Below are 18,087 nucleotides of genomic sequence, written 5' to 3'. Positions count from 1 at the left end.
TTGAGCTCAAGCAGGGAAGGAGCTGAAGGTAGGAAATTACAACATTCTGAAGTCTTCAGCAAATCTTAGCACATAGTCTCCTCCTCACAATCCTGTCTTTAGAGAACAGGGTTGCTATTTTGGGTGTGTTTATTTTTGTATAATTCTTTACATCTTAGTTCACAGATTCTTTAAAAAAGTTAAATGGCTGGTTTTTATGGCTGTTTATCCTGTAATCAGTAGTAACTTTCAATTAACCCAGAGAGTCAAAAAGTCTTTTATTAAAAATCATTTCAAGAAGTCCCGCCGTTATTTCTCTAGAATTCCCGTGCTACTATTTTCTCCATTGGATTTTTTAAAAGGTTGATTTCTAATCCTTCTGGGTGCATACTGACTTATTTTTTAAATTCTCTCTTCTCTTTCAGAGATGGGGAATAGTAGATATTCATGCTCCCCAAGCTTCAGAAGCGAGACACCCTCATACTAATGTTTTCATGGTGGAAAGTTTTCCTGCTGCTATCCCATGGCTTGACAAAACTGGGATATGCTTAAAATTGTATCGTTTTATTTTAAAACCTTTTAAGTATATTTTAATGTTTTATTATGGGGTAATTACTGAAGAGACTTGAGGAGAATTAATAGATTAAAAAATCAAACTGAATTTTTTTTTGTTTTCTGCTTATAAAGATAACATGTTTGTTTAGCAGACATTTCAAAATATATGAGAATAATTTTTTTAATTCCTAAAGATGAATTAAAATGTACAGTTTTGTATATATATTTTAAAATAGTTTTTCCTGGAATATTCTTTGAATTGCTAGTTTTAATTAAGGACTCTATGCTATCTCAGAGTCTGGGGTGAATGAGGGTTATCACCTGACACCTGTGTGTGACTGATTGTTCTTTAGACAACAGACAGGCATTTTCACCTCACACCTGTGTGTGACTATTGTTCTTTAGACAACAGACAGGCATTTTCACCTCACACCTGTGAGTGACTGATTGTTCTTTAGACAACAGACAGGCATTTTGCACTATTCTCACTTCTCTACCAGTTAGTATGGTGAAATTCACGTTGATTTCAAACTCTTCTCGCAGTTTTTTGAGTTTTCCAATTCCAAATTCAGCTCTATTGCTTGGAATTTTCAACTCTAAATTCATCAACTTCCTTTATTCCCTGATTCCCTTCTGTCTTTAAGGGAATATTACAGCCTCTCATGTATCCTACTGTTGCTGTGTTTTTCCCACTTCTCTTCTTTTCATATCTACTTTTACAGATTTAGGGGTACAAGTGCAGTTTTGTTACATGAATATATTGTGTAGTGGTTAAGTCTGGGCTTTTAGTGTAACCATCATCCAGATAGTGTGTATTATACCCATTAGGTAATTTCTCATCCCTCACCTCTTCCCACCTCACCTTTCCAAGTCTCCAATGTCTATTATTCTGAATTCTGTGTTCATGTGTACACATTATTTAGCTCCCACTTATAAGTGAGAATATGTAATATTTGACTTTCTGTTTCTAAGATATTTCACTTAAAATAATAGGCCTCCAACTCCATTCATGTTGTTGCAAAACACATGTTTTCATTTTTTTTTCATGGCTGAGTAGTATTCCATGGTGAATGTACACACAAAAACTACATTTTCTTTATCCAGTCATCTCTTAATAGACACTTAGATTGATTCCATATCTTTACTATTGTGAGTAGTGCTGTGATAAACATATGAGTGCAGGTATCTTTTTGATATAATAATTTCTTTTCCATTGACAAGATACTCAGTAGTGAGATTATTGGATTGAATGGTAGTTCTATTTTTAGTTATTTGAGAAATCTCCAATGTTTTCCATAAAGGTTGTACTAATTTCTACTTTCACCAACAGTGTATAAGCACTCTCATTTCTCAGCATCTTCACCAAAATCTGTTGGTTTTTTACTTTTTTTGTTTGTTTGTTTTTGAGATGGAGTCTCGCTCTGTCACCCAGGCTGGAGTGCAGTGGCGCCATCTCAGCTCACTGCAAACTCTGCCTTTCTCCTGCCTCAGCCTCTCGAGTAGCTGGGACTACAGGCGTCGGCCACCATGCCCGGCTAATTTTTTGTATTTTTAGTAGAGACGGGGTTTCACCGTGTTAGCCAGGATGGTCTTGATCTCCTGACCTCGTGATCCTGCCCGCCTCGGCCTCCCAAAGTGCTGGAATTACAGGCGTGAGCTGCTGCGCCCGGCGGTTTTTTACTTTTTAACAATAGCCATTCTGACTAGTTTAAGATGGTATCTCATTGTGGTTTTAATTTGTATTTTCCCGATGATTAGTAATTTAAGTCCTCAAATCCCACTACTTTCTCTTTACTTCCTCTTTCTTCCCACTCCCTCATTATTTGAACAATAGAGTTGGGAATGCGGTGTTCTGAAAATCCAGGATGATGTTTCTTTTTTGTATGAAAATGCTTCTCATTTGGGAGAAATTTTAAACACTCCAAAGAACTGTTTTGCTTATGGAGAGGAAATCAATTATATTTCCACACACTCTGTTTGTAGGCTCTATGACACTCCCTTTCCCCTCCACACATACGATCATTTAAATTATGAATTCACTTTGGGGATAGGAAGGCAGACATTTTTCACCTGGCCTCATTTGCAAACAACTTAGTACCCTAAGATGCCCATAATATTTATAATTCACTCTTTGCTTTCATTCCCATCTAGGCTGTTATTTTCAAATCACATCTCTGGACTGAAAGTAAATGATGCCTGAGGATATTTTAATGTGTTATCTCTCTTCCCATATTGGGTGGGAGGGCTGGGATTTGCAAAGACTGGAGCCTTTGTGGTGCCTACAGATTGCCACCTGGGTATGCAGGCCTCTGACTGCTGCCCTCTTTATCCTCTCATGTTTAGAAGTCAATAGAACTTTCTTTCCTTCGATTTCCCTAACTTTCTCTTGTCCTCAGTCTGTATTACTGGAAATAGAATCTCTAGGATGACTGGAATAAGAGGAATGATAAAATGTTTCTTTTATGGAATGGATTGGAATAGGTACAGATTATAAATGGATTGGAATAGACACATGTCAGTTTGATAACAAAATCATGAAACTTATGTTTGTCCTTAATACCTTGTTCTCTATTATACTTCCTCCTGATTTCCACCAGCTGAAAGGCTGTCATCTAAAAGAAGGATTTTTAAAAAACTTATTAACTGGAGGATGAATGAGTGGAAACTACAGGAAGCCAAATCTTGGCTCATAAAAGGAACAAACTGCTAAGAGTCAATATGATCCAATGATAGTCTTGATTTCCAGGGGAGGTAGTGGTCATTAGCTATTTATTATTAGAGGTGTTCTTGCCTGATTTACATGCTCACTTCTCTCCTGGGCAGGAATGCTATAGAAAGACTCCAAGCCTCAGATTGAGTTTGGACCAGATAAAATAATCTAGAGTTAAAGATGGCCCACATAGGGAGTGCCAAATTCACTCACAAGGAAATGCAGATGGGTGCAAAGGGTAAGGGAATAGCTTTAGAGACAGGAGTTGGAGGGCAATAACAGAACCTGTGGCATTTTGTAGTCCTATGAAGAACAGAATTCTTCTCTGATCAATTCATATGGGTTTAGGTTAAGGAAGACATGGTGTTAAACATTAAATATTAATTGAGATTTTATCTTTTTGTAAGACTTTTGGGTACAGTAGCAGTTATAAAAATTTAAATCCTGTGCTAAATGAACTTTTAGTCTTTTGGGAAAGAGAAAGTGCATACCATAAGATAATTGATGATCAATTCAAGGCAGCATGTATTTGCACATCAGGTATCAGATGGGTGGGGCCATCCCTTCTTTCACTCTTGTTACCTTGGATCTAGCTTCTATAATACTATTTAAATTTAGCTTGAAACATACCACCTTATTGTTTAAAAGCCTTCAGATGTGCCTTGCTGCCTATAGAATGAAGCTCTAGTTCCTTCTTGTGACAAGCAAGGTCCCCAGACTCTGATCCTTTCTCTCCATATCTTCCCCATTCTTCACCCCAATCCTAATGCTCCTTCAGAATCGAGGGGATTTTTTGAGCTAGCCTTGGCTACTTACCCCCTGCTACCTCTTTCTCCTCCTCACAGCCAATGTTGTTTCTTGCCTCAGTGTGTACTCATGGTTTTCCTTTTACCTGAAATGCCCTCACCTCCATTCTTTCCATTTTCCACTTCAATCACTGGGCAGTTCAGCATCATTTCCTCCCAGTACTATTTCTTTCAGGTTGAATTCATTAACGCTGTTTTGGTGTATTGCAATTTTCTGTTGATATGTCCATCTGCCACACAAGAGTGTAAGCTCCTTAAGAGTGTGAATCAGTTTTGTTTGGCCCACTATCCTCAGAAACAGATGTAATATCTTCTGAACACCAGATCCTCAGTACATGATTGGGAGAGAAATAAAGGGCTCCATTAGTCAAGGGGGATTCTTAGTAGAGATGAGTCTTAAGCTGGGTCTTTGAGGATTTAACATTAGCAATGAGCAGAGGTATGGAAAATGGGATTCCATTCAAAAGGCAGATTTGATCTTAGGCAAAACTACAAAACAGTATGCTGTGAAGGCTCCCAGCACCGTGGTCCCTGAGGCATCTGGTTTTTCACCTCTTAGGCAACTGATGTTCTAGACTGTGTTAAAGATAACTTACATTTTTGTGATAATAAATATAATGTATGTTTATTAATCTCATATTCTAGAAAGTAACTCTGTTAATATTATGTATTTATAATATTTATTTATATATCTGCTTTTTTTCCTCTACCGTTCTCAACTGTTTCTAATCATTCCCTGTATTCTCTCTCATAGTCTTCAGTTAATAAACACACATTGCTTTGAATAGCATATGAAAAACTTCCAGCAGGTGCAGCAGAGCCATTTTTAGATATTTAGAAGTGTCATGCTCAACTACAATTCTTTGCGTTTACATATACTTTCCTGCCAGGGTTGCCCTGCCTGGACTGGTTTCCTGTCGTTTGCCTGGCCAAAACTTAGCCTACTTGCTTCTATCTTCAGAAAGCCTTCCTTGACCTTGATCCCACACCTTCTGCCCCACAACCCTAGCCTGGGTTTGGTCCTTCTCTGCTCCCACAGCACCTACTTCCTTCTCTATTACCATTTACCACATTTTCACTACCAACTCCTGAATGACTTGATGAAACTACTATTTAAGGAAGGCAAAAAGTGAAGAATATGTAAGAATTATCCAAGGAACAGTTGGTAAGATATCACTGATTGGGAGATGGGGAATTAAAGAGGGGCTTGAGATAATGAGAAGAATGAGATAGTGACCATGGGAACTAGACAGAATTCTCAAACCACTCACAGAGGAATTGGCTGAGATTGAGGAAAATAAAAGAGTTTGTGGTTGTGGGCCATGTCTCCGTATCACACATTTGGAGAATGTTACACTGGTGCACAAGAAGAAGGCTGTGGCTGACTATATAGATAAGAATAATAGAGCTGATTATGTGATAGAGGTAGCAGATTGAATTAATGGGGTAAAGGACTTTGAAAGACTAAAATTATGAATTTGGATAAACTCTTTTGAGCCTTAAAGAATATGCACAATTAAGGAAGGCAGGGAAGGTGAGAGTTGGGGAAGGAATGACAACTAAGAAGGGGGATAGTTGAATACTTGTGTGAGCGATTCTTGTTTTAGAGACTCATTTTTGTCTTTTTTGCTTTGTTTTGTTTTAGCTCTAATAACCTTAGGCTTGGTATAGAAGATACAGAGACATGCTAAAATTTCTCCCCCAGTTATTGCCAAGCAGAAACTTGGATGATCGACATGGAAATTGTCCCCACAGGAAACGAAACTATTACTGAATTTGTCCTCCTTGGCTTCTATGACATCCGTGAGCTGCATTTCTTGTTCTTTATTGTATTCACTGCTGTCTATGTCTTCATCATCATAGGGAATACGCTGATTATTGTAGCAGTAGTTAGCTCCCAGAGGCTCCACAAACCCATGTATATTTTCCTGGTTAATCTGTCCTTCCTGGAGATTCTCTACACATCCGTAGTGATGCCAAAAATGCTGGAGGGCTTCTTGCAAGAAGCAACCATCTCTGTGGCTGGTTGCTTGCTCCAGTTCTTTATCTTTGGCTCTCTAGCCACAGCTGAATGCTTACTGTTAGCTGTCATGGCATATGATCGCTACCTGGCAATTTGCTACCCACTCCACTACCCACTCCTGATGGGGCCCAGACGGTGCATGGGGTTGGTGGTCACAACCTGGCTGTCTGGATTCATGGTAGATGGACTGGTTGTGGCCCTGGTGGCCCAGCTGAGGTTCTGTGGCCCCAACCACATTGACCAGTTTTACTGTGACTTTATGCCTTTAGTGGGCCTGGCTTGCTCGGATCCCAGAGTGGCTCAGGTGACAACTCTCATTCTGTCTGTGTTCTGCCTCACTGTTCCCTTTGGACTGATTCTGACATCTTATGCCAGAATTGTGGTGGCAGTGCTGAGAGTTCCTGCTGGGGCAAGCAGGAGAAAGGCTTTCTCCACATGCTCCTCCCACCTAGCTATAGTGACCACATTCTATGGAACGCTCATGATCTTATACGTTGCACCCTCTGCTGTCCACTCCCAGCACCTCTCCAAGGTCTTCTCTCTGCTCTACACTGTGGTCACCCCTCTCTTCAATCCTGTGATCTATACCCTGAGGAACAAGGCGGTATATCAGGCACTTCGGAAGATTCTCTGTATCAAACAAACACTTGATTGAAGGAGAGTAATGAAGAAGATTTTATTTAGGACTTCAGACACCTCCATTGGGAATTCTTCCAGGATGAGCTGGAGAGGAGTAACTTTGTCTTATTCGATCATTCTCTTTGAACTCTTCTGTAGTTATACCAAAAATGAAAATGATAGGGCAACAATTTTTTAAACTTTTATTTTAAGTTCAGGGGTACATGTGCAGGTTTTTTACATAGGTAAACTTGTGTTATGGGGTTTGTTGTACAGATTATTTCATCACCCAGGTATTAGGCCTAGTACTCATTAGTCTCCTGATTTTCTCCCTCCTCCCACCCTTCACCCTCAAGTAGGACCCGGTGTGTGTTGTTGCCCTCTGTGCATCTATATGTTTTCATAATTTAGCTCCCACTTATGAGTGAGGACATACGGTATTTGATTGTCTGTTCCTGTGTTAGTTTGCTAAGGATAGTAGCCTCCAATTCCATCCGTGTCCCTACAAAGGACATTGTCTATTTTTTATGGCTGCATAGCATTCCATGGTGTATATGGACCATATCTTCTTTATCCAGTCTATCATTGATGGGTGTTTAGGTTGATTCCATGTCATTGCTGTTGTGAATAGTGCTGCAATGAACATACACGTGCATGTGTCTTTATAATAGAATAATTTATATTCCTTTGGGTGTATACCAAGTAATGGGATTGCTGGGTGGAATGGTATTTCTGTTTTTGGTCTTTGAGGAACTGCCACACTGTCTTCCACAATGTCTAAACCAATTTACACTCCCACCAACAGTGTATAAGCATTCCTTTTTCTGCACAACCTTGCCAGCATCTGTTATTTTTTGACTTTGTAGTAATAGGCATTCTAACTGGTGTGAGATTCTATCTCATTGTGGTTTTGATTTGCATTTCTCTAATGATCAGTGATGTTGAGCTTTCTTTCATATGCTGTTGGTTACCTGTATATCTTCTTTTGAAAAGTGTTGTTCATGTCCTTAGGCAACAATTTTTAAGTGCTAGTTTAAAAAATTATTTAAACTTTGATTAGTTCTTTATTAAATATACCATAAATATTTAAAAATAGATATACAAAAGAGCAATACCAAAATAAATCTAGAAATATTGTTTTTTATATTAGTGTTGTATGACATTTTAAAATTTATTTCTATGTGCATTTATATTTATACATACAAGTTGGATCATGGAGTTTGTAATCTGGTTTTTCACTGAACACTGTGTCACGAACAACTTTTTCTATTAACAAGCATCTATTTCTTTATTCTTCTGGGCTTAATTGTGTGGCTGAACATGATTTGTTATTCTATTTTGGGAATTTTTAATTGTATTCTGTTCTTTTACTGTACATTGTTTATATCTGGATTTTCCTGTAATAAGCTTTTAGCACTTAAATTGCAAGATTTAAGGATATGTGTTTTTAAAAATCTGAAGCTGAATTCCTTTTACTGTTAAACTTCTTTTCTGGTAGAACATTTCAAACATACACAAAACAGAAGAGCATAGTGAACCCCCACGTGCCCCATGTAGCCATCACTCAGCTTCAACATCAACATTTTGCTAATCTTATTTTAATTAGCTACAGTTCCTTGTTTGTTTGTTTTCATGGAAAATTTTAGGGCAAATTCCAGATGTTGTGTAAGTATTATGTTGTGTAAGTTGTGTTTGTACATACTCCACATGTAAGTATTTAGTATGATCTGTGACTGATAAAGACATTTTAAAAAACCAGGCCCACCATATCATTATGATACTTAGCACAATCGTCAGTATTTCCTTTACATCATCTAATACACAAGCCATGTACAAATTTCTCCATTGATCTTTAAGTAATTTCTTAAAATTAGGATCTAAACAAGGTTCACACAATGCATTTTGTTATTGTCTTTCCAGTCCCTTTATAACATAGCAGACCCCACTTTTTTGTCATGCCATTGACTTGAGTTGCTATGTTATTTTTATTGAATCATATCCTGAGACACATGATATTTGGTTGTCCCACTCTTAGAGATGCTATTTATATTATTGACCAGTGAGTTGAAGTGGTATCAGCCAGATCTATCTGTTACTCAGTTTCTAATTAACATTTTCCCGAATATTTTAATCATCAATTGAGGAAAGGTGATGATTAATGCCTAGAGTGATTTAGTTCTTTGAATGTATTTCCCTTTAATGTTTTGAATCTATTTAATCCTTTGAATGTATTTCCCTTTAATGTTTTGAATCTATTTGTAAACAATTCTTGTACAATCTTTGCACATTCTTACACTTAGGTGATATCAGATTCAATTATTATTGATTTCTTTTTTCTTGAATATTGATAATATTTTGTCATGCTTTTGTATGATTAGTGTATTTCATTGAATTCAAGTTATTGTAGACATTCTGGGTATTTTCTTCAGAAGAATGTTGGCTTTTTCTGTAGCAGGTGCTAAAAGGAGAATCATTTGAATTTGGGTAGGCTTGGTTTTATGCTCTGATGGTATTGATCTGTGGAAAGTTCAAGGTGTTTTGCAAGTCTATATAACTTGAGAGGACTCAATCTCCACTTTCTCTCTTCCTTATGGACATTGCCAGGGCTTGGTTTAGGTTGTTAAGCCAGATTTAAAGTAAGTTTTACTTACATTTGTGATCCTTACTCTTAAAGCTTGGTCTTTGGGTCTCCACTGGGTGGCAGTGGTGTTTATGAGGTGGTAATGAGATTTCTGCACTTGAGTAGGGCAGAGAGCACACTGTCCTGGAGCTGCTCTTCTTTAAGCTTGATGCACCTCTGGTATTTGCTTCATTTCAATCCTGTAACAGCTTCTCTCTGGTAAGTCTCAAATAGTGTTGTCCTTCACATGTACAGTCTAGTACCTGTCATAGCTCACAGATCCCTCCATTAATATATTTCTGAGGTCCCCTCTGCACAATTCTGGCCTCTCTGATACCCTATCCTGCAGCTTCTAGTGGCTTCAGCTGCCCTAAATTTACTTTGATTTTTATTTTGTTAGATCAGTGAGACTGCTGTGGTCTTCTTCTTGGGCCACAGCAAGGACATTTTCCCAGGGAGAGAGCTGAGTGATTATGCGGCTCACCTGCGAGCTGTATTAACTGCTATTCGCTGCCTGAAAGCAATTTCTTCACATACTTTGTCCTGTCTTACAGTTAATTATGCTGGTGAGACTAGTCTAGACTAGTTATGCTATCATGGCCAGAAGTAGAAGCACACCCATAATGTTTTGAAAAATGGTTTTATTTTGGCAAATACCTTATTAAACTATTGAAATAAACTGTGCATTTGAATGTAAAATCTTCACTGATGAAGACTGACCATCTTCTTTTGCACTTCTCACAATGCCTTATTTATGACAAGTGCTCAGTATATACTTACAGCATTGGGCTAAATTATATTGAATGATGATGAAGAAAATGATAAGGCGGGGAGAACTGTGGTAGTGGTGGATAGGTAAAAGAAGTGCCTAATGATAGTTATTATCAAGTCCTTGTTCCAAAATCCCAAGTCACAACTGTGAATTGTTAAAAATACCCAACCTAATGAAGAAAGATTCTAGCCAAGGTGTGCAGGTCATATTTTCGTTTTTATTCAGGAGAAATAATTCTGCCCATTTTATCTTACTTCGGTGGTATTATAAACTATTAATATGAGTTAAAATGTGTATTTTTTTAGACTACAAACTCCAGGAAAGGAGTTCTTGCACTCCTTACAAATCAGTTCTTATGGGAGAATATTTTATTTTTATCTGAATATTCTCACTTATTTCTAGGCTGGCTAAGTTTGGATTTTGGTTTCTGACCTCAGAAATCTTATATTTTCCAGTGAAGCACAGAATGAATTGCATATTACATTTTAACTTCCTACTGGTGCCCTGGATTACAGCTACCCTTACTGGTTTCCTGACTCATTGAATTTTTATCTCTGTTACTCACCTCCACAACACTCAGAGGTTGGCTTCCCTTTGATATATTGTTGTTCAGTGACATTCCGTGTCCAGCCAAAGAGTGGCCATTCAGAGGAAAAAGTTTATTTGTATCACTACTTCCTGAGGAACAGAAGAAACCGTTTCTAAGGCTAGAGGAGATACATCAACTCAGATTATCCAGTCAGTAATCATTCATTCGAAAATAATTTCTGGACACATGTTATGACAAGTCATTAGATTAGAATTAGAAAGAAAACAATAACTTCTAGATGATCCCCCCAAAAAGTCTGGGCTAAGCACAGGTTGTATAGAGAGGCTGAACAGAGAATCCAGTCTGAGAATCTCAGGGGCACTCTTCCTAAATTAGATCTGTATTTAATCTATTCATTGAGTTGTTCTCCTGAATAGAATTAATTATCAGGTGTTTGTTTAATCAGACCCTGTAATTCATGGTGTACAATAACATGAACGACAGGGGGTGGTACAAATAGACACAATACATAGTCTCTGGTTGATGTAATACATGACATATGTAGAAAGACAAGCTGAACATAACATACTGTCTGAACTGGTTATGTACATTCTCTTCATAATGCAATTCAACAAGTCCTTTCTCTGCACTGTACTTTGACAGTCTGTCTGAAAAAGGAATTCTTTCATTGAGTGATGCATTGGCCAGTTGATATTTTTTTCAGAATCAAATTAATAAACATACATAGGAAATATAGTTTTGTTTTATTACAAAACAAGAAGTACTTTTTTTTTTTTTAAACAATTCTTTTACCTAGCTTTCAATTCTCAACCATAGAGTCAGGAACTCCGCACAAACTATCAAGCATAGCACAAGCACACAAATATATAAAACATTCTGAAAAGTGACAGAGTAACAGGGAGGAAACTGCACAGAACCAGTTTCCTTTCTCCTACAAATGGTGATGATACAGGCAACATTAATGGGGCTGGAATTGAAGATATCATATTCAATATTCAGACGGCAACAAAGATGACATTGGCTGTAGTAAGAGTGATGGTGAGCATCTTCATTGTTAAAACCACTGACTAAAACGCTAATGATGGAGGGGTCGTGCAAGATGACCGAATAGGAACAGCTCCAGCCTCCAGCTCCCAGCGTGAGCGACACAGAAGACAGGTGATTTCTGCATTTTCAATTGAGGTACCGGGTTCATCTCACTGGGGCGTGTCAGACAGTTGGTGCTGGTCAGTGGGTGCAGCCCGACCAGCGAGAGTTGAAGCAGGGCGAGGCATCATGTCACCTGGGAAGCACAAGGGGGAAGGGAATTCCTTTTCCTAGCCAAAGGAAATTGAGACACGCAACACCTGGAAAATTGGGTAACTCCCACCCTAATACTGTGCTTTACCAGGGGTCTTAGGAAACGGCACACCAGGAGATTATATCCCACACCTGGCCCAGAGGGTCCCATGCCCACAGAGCCTCCCTCATTGCCAGCACAGTAGTCTGAGATCTAACTGCAAGGCGGCAGCAAGGCTGGGGGAGGGGCACTTGCCATCGCTGAGGCTTAAGTAGGTAAACAAAACCTCGAATTGGGTGAAGCCCACCACAGCTCAAAGAGACCTGCCTGCCTCTGTAGACTCCACCTCTGGGAACAGGGCATAGCTAAACAAAAAGCAGCAGAAACCTCGGCAGAGGTAAATGTCCCAGTCTGACAGCTTTGAAGAGAGCAGTGGGTCTCCCAGCACAGAGGCTGAGATCTGAGAACAGACAGACTGCCTGCTCAAGTGGGTCCCTGACCGCTGAGTAGCCTAACTGGGAGACATCCCCCACTAGGTGCAGACCGACACCTCACACCTCACACGGCTGGCTACACCCCTGAGACGAGCAAGAATCAGACAGCAACACTCGCTGTTCAGCAATATTCTATCTTCTGCAGCCTCCGCTGCTGATACCCAGGCAAACAGGGTCTGAAGTGGACCTCAAGCAAACTCCAACAGACCTGCAGCTGAGGGTCCTGACTGTTAGAAGGAAAACTAACAAACAGAAAGGACACCTACACCAAAACCCCATCAGTACGTCACCATCATCAAAGACCAAAGGCAGATAAAACCACAAAGATGGGGAAAAAGCAGTGCAGAAAAGCGGGAAATTCAAACAATCAGAGTGTATCTCCACCTCCAAAGGAACTCAGCTCATCGCCAACAGTGGAACAAAGCTGGACAGAGAATGGCTTTGACAAGTTGAGAGAAGAAGGCTTTAGTCGATCAAACTTCTCAGAGCTAGAGGAGGAACTATGTAACCAGCGCAAGGAAACTAAAAACCTTGAAAAAAGACTTGACGAATGGCTAACTAGAATAACCAATGTAGAGAAGTCCTTAAAAGAACCGATAGCGATGAAAACCATAACACGAGAACTACATGACAAATGCACAAGCTTCAGTAACCGACTCGATCAACTGGAAGAAAGAGTATCAGCGATTGAAGATCAAATGAATGAAATAAAGCAAGAAGAGAAGTGTAGAGAAAAAACAGTAAAAAGAAATTAACAAAGCCTCCAAGAAATATGGGATTATGTGAAAAGACCAAATCTACGTCTGATTGGTGTGCCTGAAAGTGACAGGGAAAATGGAACCAAGTTGGAAAACACTCTGTAGGATATCATCCAGGAGAACTTCCCCAACCTAGTAAGGCAGGCCAACATTCAAATTCAGGAAATACAGAGAATGCCACAAAGATACTCCTAGAGAAGAGCAACTCCAAGACACATAATTGTCAGATTCACCAAAATTGAAATGAAGGAAAAACTGTTAAGGGCAGACAGAGAGAAAAGTGGGGTTACCCACAAAGGGAAGCCCATCAGACTAAGAGCGGATCTCTCGGCAGAAACTCTCCAAGCCAGAAGAGAGTGAGGGCCAATACTCAACATTCTTAAAGAAAAGAATTTGCAACCTAGAATTTCATATCCAGCCAAACTAAGTTTCATAAGTGAAGGAGAAATAAAATCCTTTACAGACAAGCAAATGCTTAGAGATTTTGTCACCACCAGGCCTGCCCTACAAGAGATCCTGAAGGAAGCACTAAACATTGAAAGGAACAACAGGTACCAGCCATTGCAAAAACACGTCAAAATGTAAAGTCCATGGATGCTAGGAAGAAACTGGATCAACTAATGAGCAAAATAACCAGCTAATATCATAATGACAGGATCAAGTTCACACATAACAATATTAATCTTAAATGTAAATGGACTAAATGGTCCAATTAAAAGACACAGACTGGCAAATTGGATAAAGAGTCAAGACCCATCAGTCTGCTGTATTCAGGAGACCCATCTCACATGCAGAGACATACATAGGCTCAAAATAAGGGGATGGAGGAAGATCTACCAAGCAAATGGAGAACAAAAAAAAGGAGGGGTTGCAATCCTAGTCTCTGATAAAACAGACTTTAAACCTTCAAAGATCAAAAGAGACAAAGAAGACCATTACATAATGGTAAAGGGATCAATTCATCAGGAAGAGCTAACTATCCTAAATATATATGCACACAATACAGGAGCACCCAGATTCGTAAAGGAAGTTCTTAAAGACCTAGTTACGCCAATTAACACATCCATCACCCACATAGTTACAACTTTTTGTATGTGTGTGGTGAGAACATTTATGATCTTCTAGTTTAGAAAATTTCAAGTATATAATATGGTACTATTAACTATAATCAGCATGTTATATGCACATTATATAGGTCATATTTTTAATCCACTTCTCTGTTTTGATGGACCGTTAGGCTAATTCCATATCTTGGCTATAGAGAATCATGCTGCAATGAACACAAGAGTGCAGATATGTCTTTGAAATACTAATTTTTAAAATTTTTCAATAGGTTATTGGGGTACAGGTAGTATTTGGTTACATGAGTAAGTTCTTTAATGGTGATTTGTGAGATTTTGGTGCACTCATCACCCAAGCAGTATACACTGTGCTGTATCGTACCTGTAGTCTTTTATCCTTCACCCCTTTCCCACTCTACACCCCAAGTCCCCTAAGTCCACTGTATCATTCTTACATCTTTGCATCCTTATAGGTTAGCTCCCACATATTAGTGAGAACACATAATGTTTGGTTTTGAAATACTGATTTTATTTCCTTTAGATGTATACCCAGAAGTGGGATTACTGAATCAGATGGTATTTCTACCTTTATGTTTTTTGAGGAACCTCCATATGTTCCCCACAATGGCTGTAGAAATGTAAATTCCCAAAAACAATGTACAAATGTTCTCTTTTTATATCCTCATTAATACTTGTTATCTTTTGTCTTTTTGATAAAAACCTTTCTAATAGATGTGAAGTGATTATTTTGTGGTTGTAGTTTGTATTTCCTTTGATTTAATGATGTTGAACATTAATAAATATACTTTTTGGCCATTTGTGTGGAAATATCTATTTCACTGAAAAAATGTCTATTTAGATTGTTTCCTCATTTTTAAACTAGGGCTATTTGTTTTCTTGCTATTGAGGTTTTTAAAAAAATGTATATTTTGGATATTAACTCTTTATGAAATATTGTTTTCCCATTTCATAGATTGTCTCTTCATTCTGTTGATGTTTTCTTTGTTAAATAGAAACTATTTAGTTTGGTACAATCCTATTTATTTTTGACTTTGTTACTTGTGCTTTAGGTATGATATTTTGAAAATATCATTGCCCAGACCACCATTGAGCAGTTTTTTCCCTGTTTTCTTCTAGTAGGTTTACAGTTTCAGGTCTTACCTTTCAGTTTTAATCCAATTAAGTTGATTTTTGTATATCGTTTGAGAAAATGGTTTAATTTCATTCTTCTTTAGTTGGATATTAAGTTTTTCCAACACAATTTATTGGAGAGACTATTCTTTTCCCATTGTATGTTCTTGGAACCTTTGCCAAAGACCAACTGACCATAAATACATAGGTTTATTTCTGGGCTTTCTATTCTGTTCTATTGTTCTACGTATCTGTTTTTATGCTAGTATCATACTGTTTTGATTACTATAGATTTGTAGTATATTTTGATTTCAGGTCGTCGTGCCTCTAGCTTTGTTCTTTTTGTTCAAGATAGCCTTGGCTATTTGGAGTCTTTTGTGGTTCCATATGAATTTTAGTACTTTTGCTATTTCTGTAAAAAATTCCATTAGAATATTGATAGGGATTGCAAAGAATCTGTAGTTTGCTTAGGGAAGTATAAGCATTTTGACAATATGAATTCTTCCAATCCATGAATAAGGAATATCTTTTCATTTATTTGTATCTTCTTCAATTTCTGTCATCCATGCCTTATAGTTTTCAAGGTACAGATCTTTCACCTTCTTGGTTAGATTTATTCCTAAGTATTTTGTTTACCTTTGACATTATTATAAATATGCTTGTTTTCTTGATTTCCTATTCAGATAGATCATTGTTGTAAAAATGCAACTGGCTTTTGTATACTAATTTTGTATCCTGTGAACTTAACTAAATTTATTAGTTCTCACAGTTTTTGGTGTAGTCTTTAGGATTTTCTAGATGTAAGATCATCTCATCTGCAAACAGACAATTTTACTTCTTCCTTTTTAATTTGGAAGCCTTTTATTTCTTTCTCTTGTGTAATTGCTATATCTAGGAATGTCAGAATTATATTGAAGAGAAATTGTAAAAGTGGGCCTCCTTGACTTGTTCCTGGTCTTGGAAAAAGAGCTTTTAGCTTTCCAACATTGATAATGAGAATAGCATTGGACTTGATATGCATTACCTTTATTATATTAAGCTACGTTTCTTCTATACCTAATTTGTTGGAAGTTTCTTTTAGTTATGAAAGAATATTGAATTGTAATCAAATGCTTTTTCTGCACCTATTATCATATGGTTTTTATCCCTCAGTATGTTAATGTGGCATATCATAATTATTAATTTGTGTATATTAACCATTCTTGCATCCTAAGGATGAATCCCACTTAGTCATGGTGCATGATCATTTTAATGTGCTGTTGAATTCATTTTGCTGGTTTTTATTGAGGATTTTTACATCTATGTTCATGAGGGATATTGGCCTGTAACTTTATTTCCTTATAGTTGCCTTATCTGGCTTTGGTATCAGGGTAATGCTAACCTCATAAAGCGAATTTGAAAGTATTTCTTCCTTTTCATATTTTTGAGCAAGTTTGAGAAGATTGGCATTAATTATCCTTTAAATGTTTGGTAGTATACATCAATAAAGCCATCAGATCCTGGGCTTTTTTGAATAGGAGACATTTTATTACTGGTCAATCTCAGCCCCAGGCTGGCAGCTTTTGCCATGGTCTACTGGAATGTGAAAAAGTCTGTCTGAGGCTTCCCTGTTGAAGAAGCATATGACAGTCACAATGAGCAATTAAGGAAGGAGAAAAAGAAATAAAGAGAGAGAGACTTACTCAGCTCTCAGCTATTCCATGACCAGAGTTGAAGTCATTCCAGCAAAGGTCAGAGACATTATGGATCAGAGTCAACCATTCTCTGCTATGTTTTTCCAAATTTCTTACCCAATGAAGCATGTAACTTAATTGTTTTAAGGGATTGAATTTTGGGGTCCTAGTGTGTTATGCACCAATAGTTAACCAGAACCCCATGTGCTCTTCTATAGTTCACACACTCTGTGAAGTTTTAATTATGTGACAAATTCTCACCACCAGAAATGAGAGAAAAAACATATTGTATAAAATATGCATCGAATATATTACTGATAGTGTGGGACAATTGAGATTAGGAGTTGCCATCTCCACACACACACATTGTTGTTTTGTTTTGTTATAAACTAAACTGGAATTGAGGGACCAAAGAAGGTGGAGTTAGAAGACAAAAGACTCATGGAGAGAAGTCAGAATAAAATCGTTTAGATTTACAAAAGTGAATACAGAGTCCTTGAAGGGTCAGTGCACGAGCTTAAAATGTCTTTTCATAGTATTTTCTGTCTATTCTTTAAATATTTATAAATTGTAGAATCCACCATTTCTTTAGAGACAGAAGTCATTTATAGGAACTTAAAAAGTGAGGAACATAGTAGTTCATGTCTAGAAATTCTTCAATAATTATGACTTCTATGCCTTTCCTTAGTATGAGTTTGGTGACAAGTAAGAAAAAGAAAATAAAATTTTGATAAAGTCATCATCTTCCACAATTAAAAGCTGAGAAAACAATAACTTTCTAATGAGATTGAAAAAGTCTTAAGAGCTTTGTTAAATTATCTCTGATTTTTAATATTTTAAGTAATCATTGAGGGTTTGGACAGTTGACTTCTAAAAGATATCTGGAGACAGAGGTGCCAAAACTATTTAGATGAACTGTCAGAGTTGTTGTTGTTGTTGTTATTTAGTGATTACAATGTCATTTGCTTTAATTACTTATTTGTCTCTTTCTTTAAAGAATAAGAAATCAAGGCACACCACTTAAAAATTCTCCTTAAGTCATATGTCAGTTAGCATAT

The 18,087-nt window shown here is 37.5% G+C and overlaps 1 protein-coding gene across 2 annotated transcripts; it reads left to right on the top strand.

Annotated features, from left to right (window-relative positions):
* On the top strand, positions 1-6,768 carry LOC104676762 (olfactory receptor 11A1). 2 transcript variants are annotated; one of them, XM_030928136.1, is made up of 4 exons: positions 1-123; positions 3,358-3,482; positions 4,812-4,859; positions 5,696-6,768. In XM_030928136.1, the coding sequence occupies exon 4, from the start codon at positions 5,778-5,780 to the stop codon at positions 6,726-6,728; it is 951 nt and encodes a 316-aa protein (XP_030783996.1). In that variant the 5' UTR covers positions 1-123; positions 3,358-3,482; positions 4,812-4,859; positions 5,696-5,777; the 3' UTR covers positions 6,729-6,768. The 2 variants fall into 2 exon arrangements, with proteins under 2 accessions (XP_030783996.1, XP_010379943.2); XM_010381641.2 differs by lacking the exons at positions 1-123; positions 3,358-3,482; positions 4,812-4,859 and adding an exon at positions 4,981-5,215.
* Positions 6,769-18,087: the final 11,319 nt, after the last annotated feature.

Source organism: Rhinopithecus roxellana, chromosome 4 (genome assembly GCF_007565055.1).
Source record: "Rhinopithecus roxellana isolate Shanxi Qingling chromosome 4, ASM756505v1, whole genome shotgun sequence".
Classification (NCBI taxonomy): Eukaryota; Metazoa; Chordata; class Mammalia; order Primates; family Cercopithecidae; genus Rhinopithecus; species Rhinopithecus roxellana.
Note: the sequence above shows the minus strand (reverse complement) of the source record. Positions and strands in the feature narration are given on the sequence as shown.

Excerpts from the sequence above, each read along its gene's own strand:
- LOC104676762 (XM_030928136.1), top strand. The coding sequence starts at position 5,778 with ATGATCGACATGGAAATTGTCCCCACAGGAAACGAAACTATTACTGAA.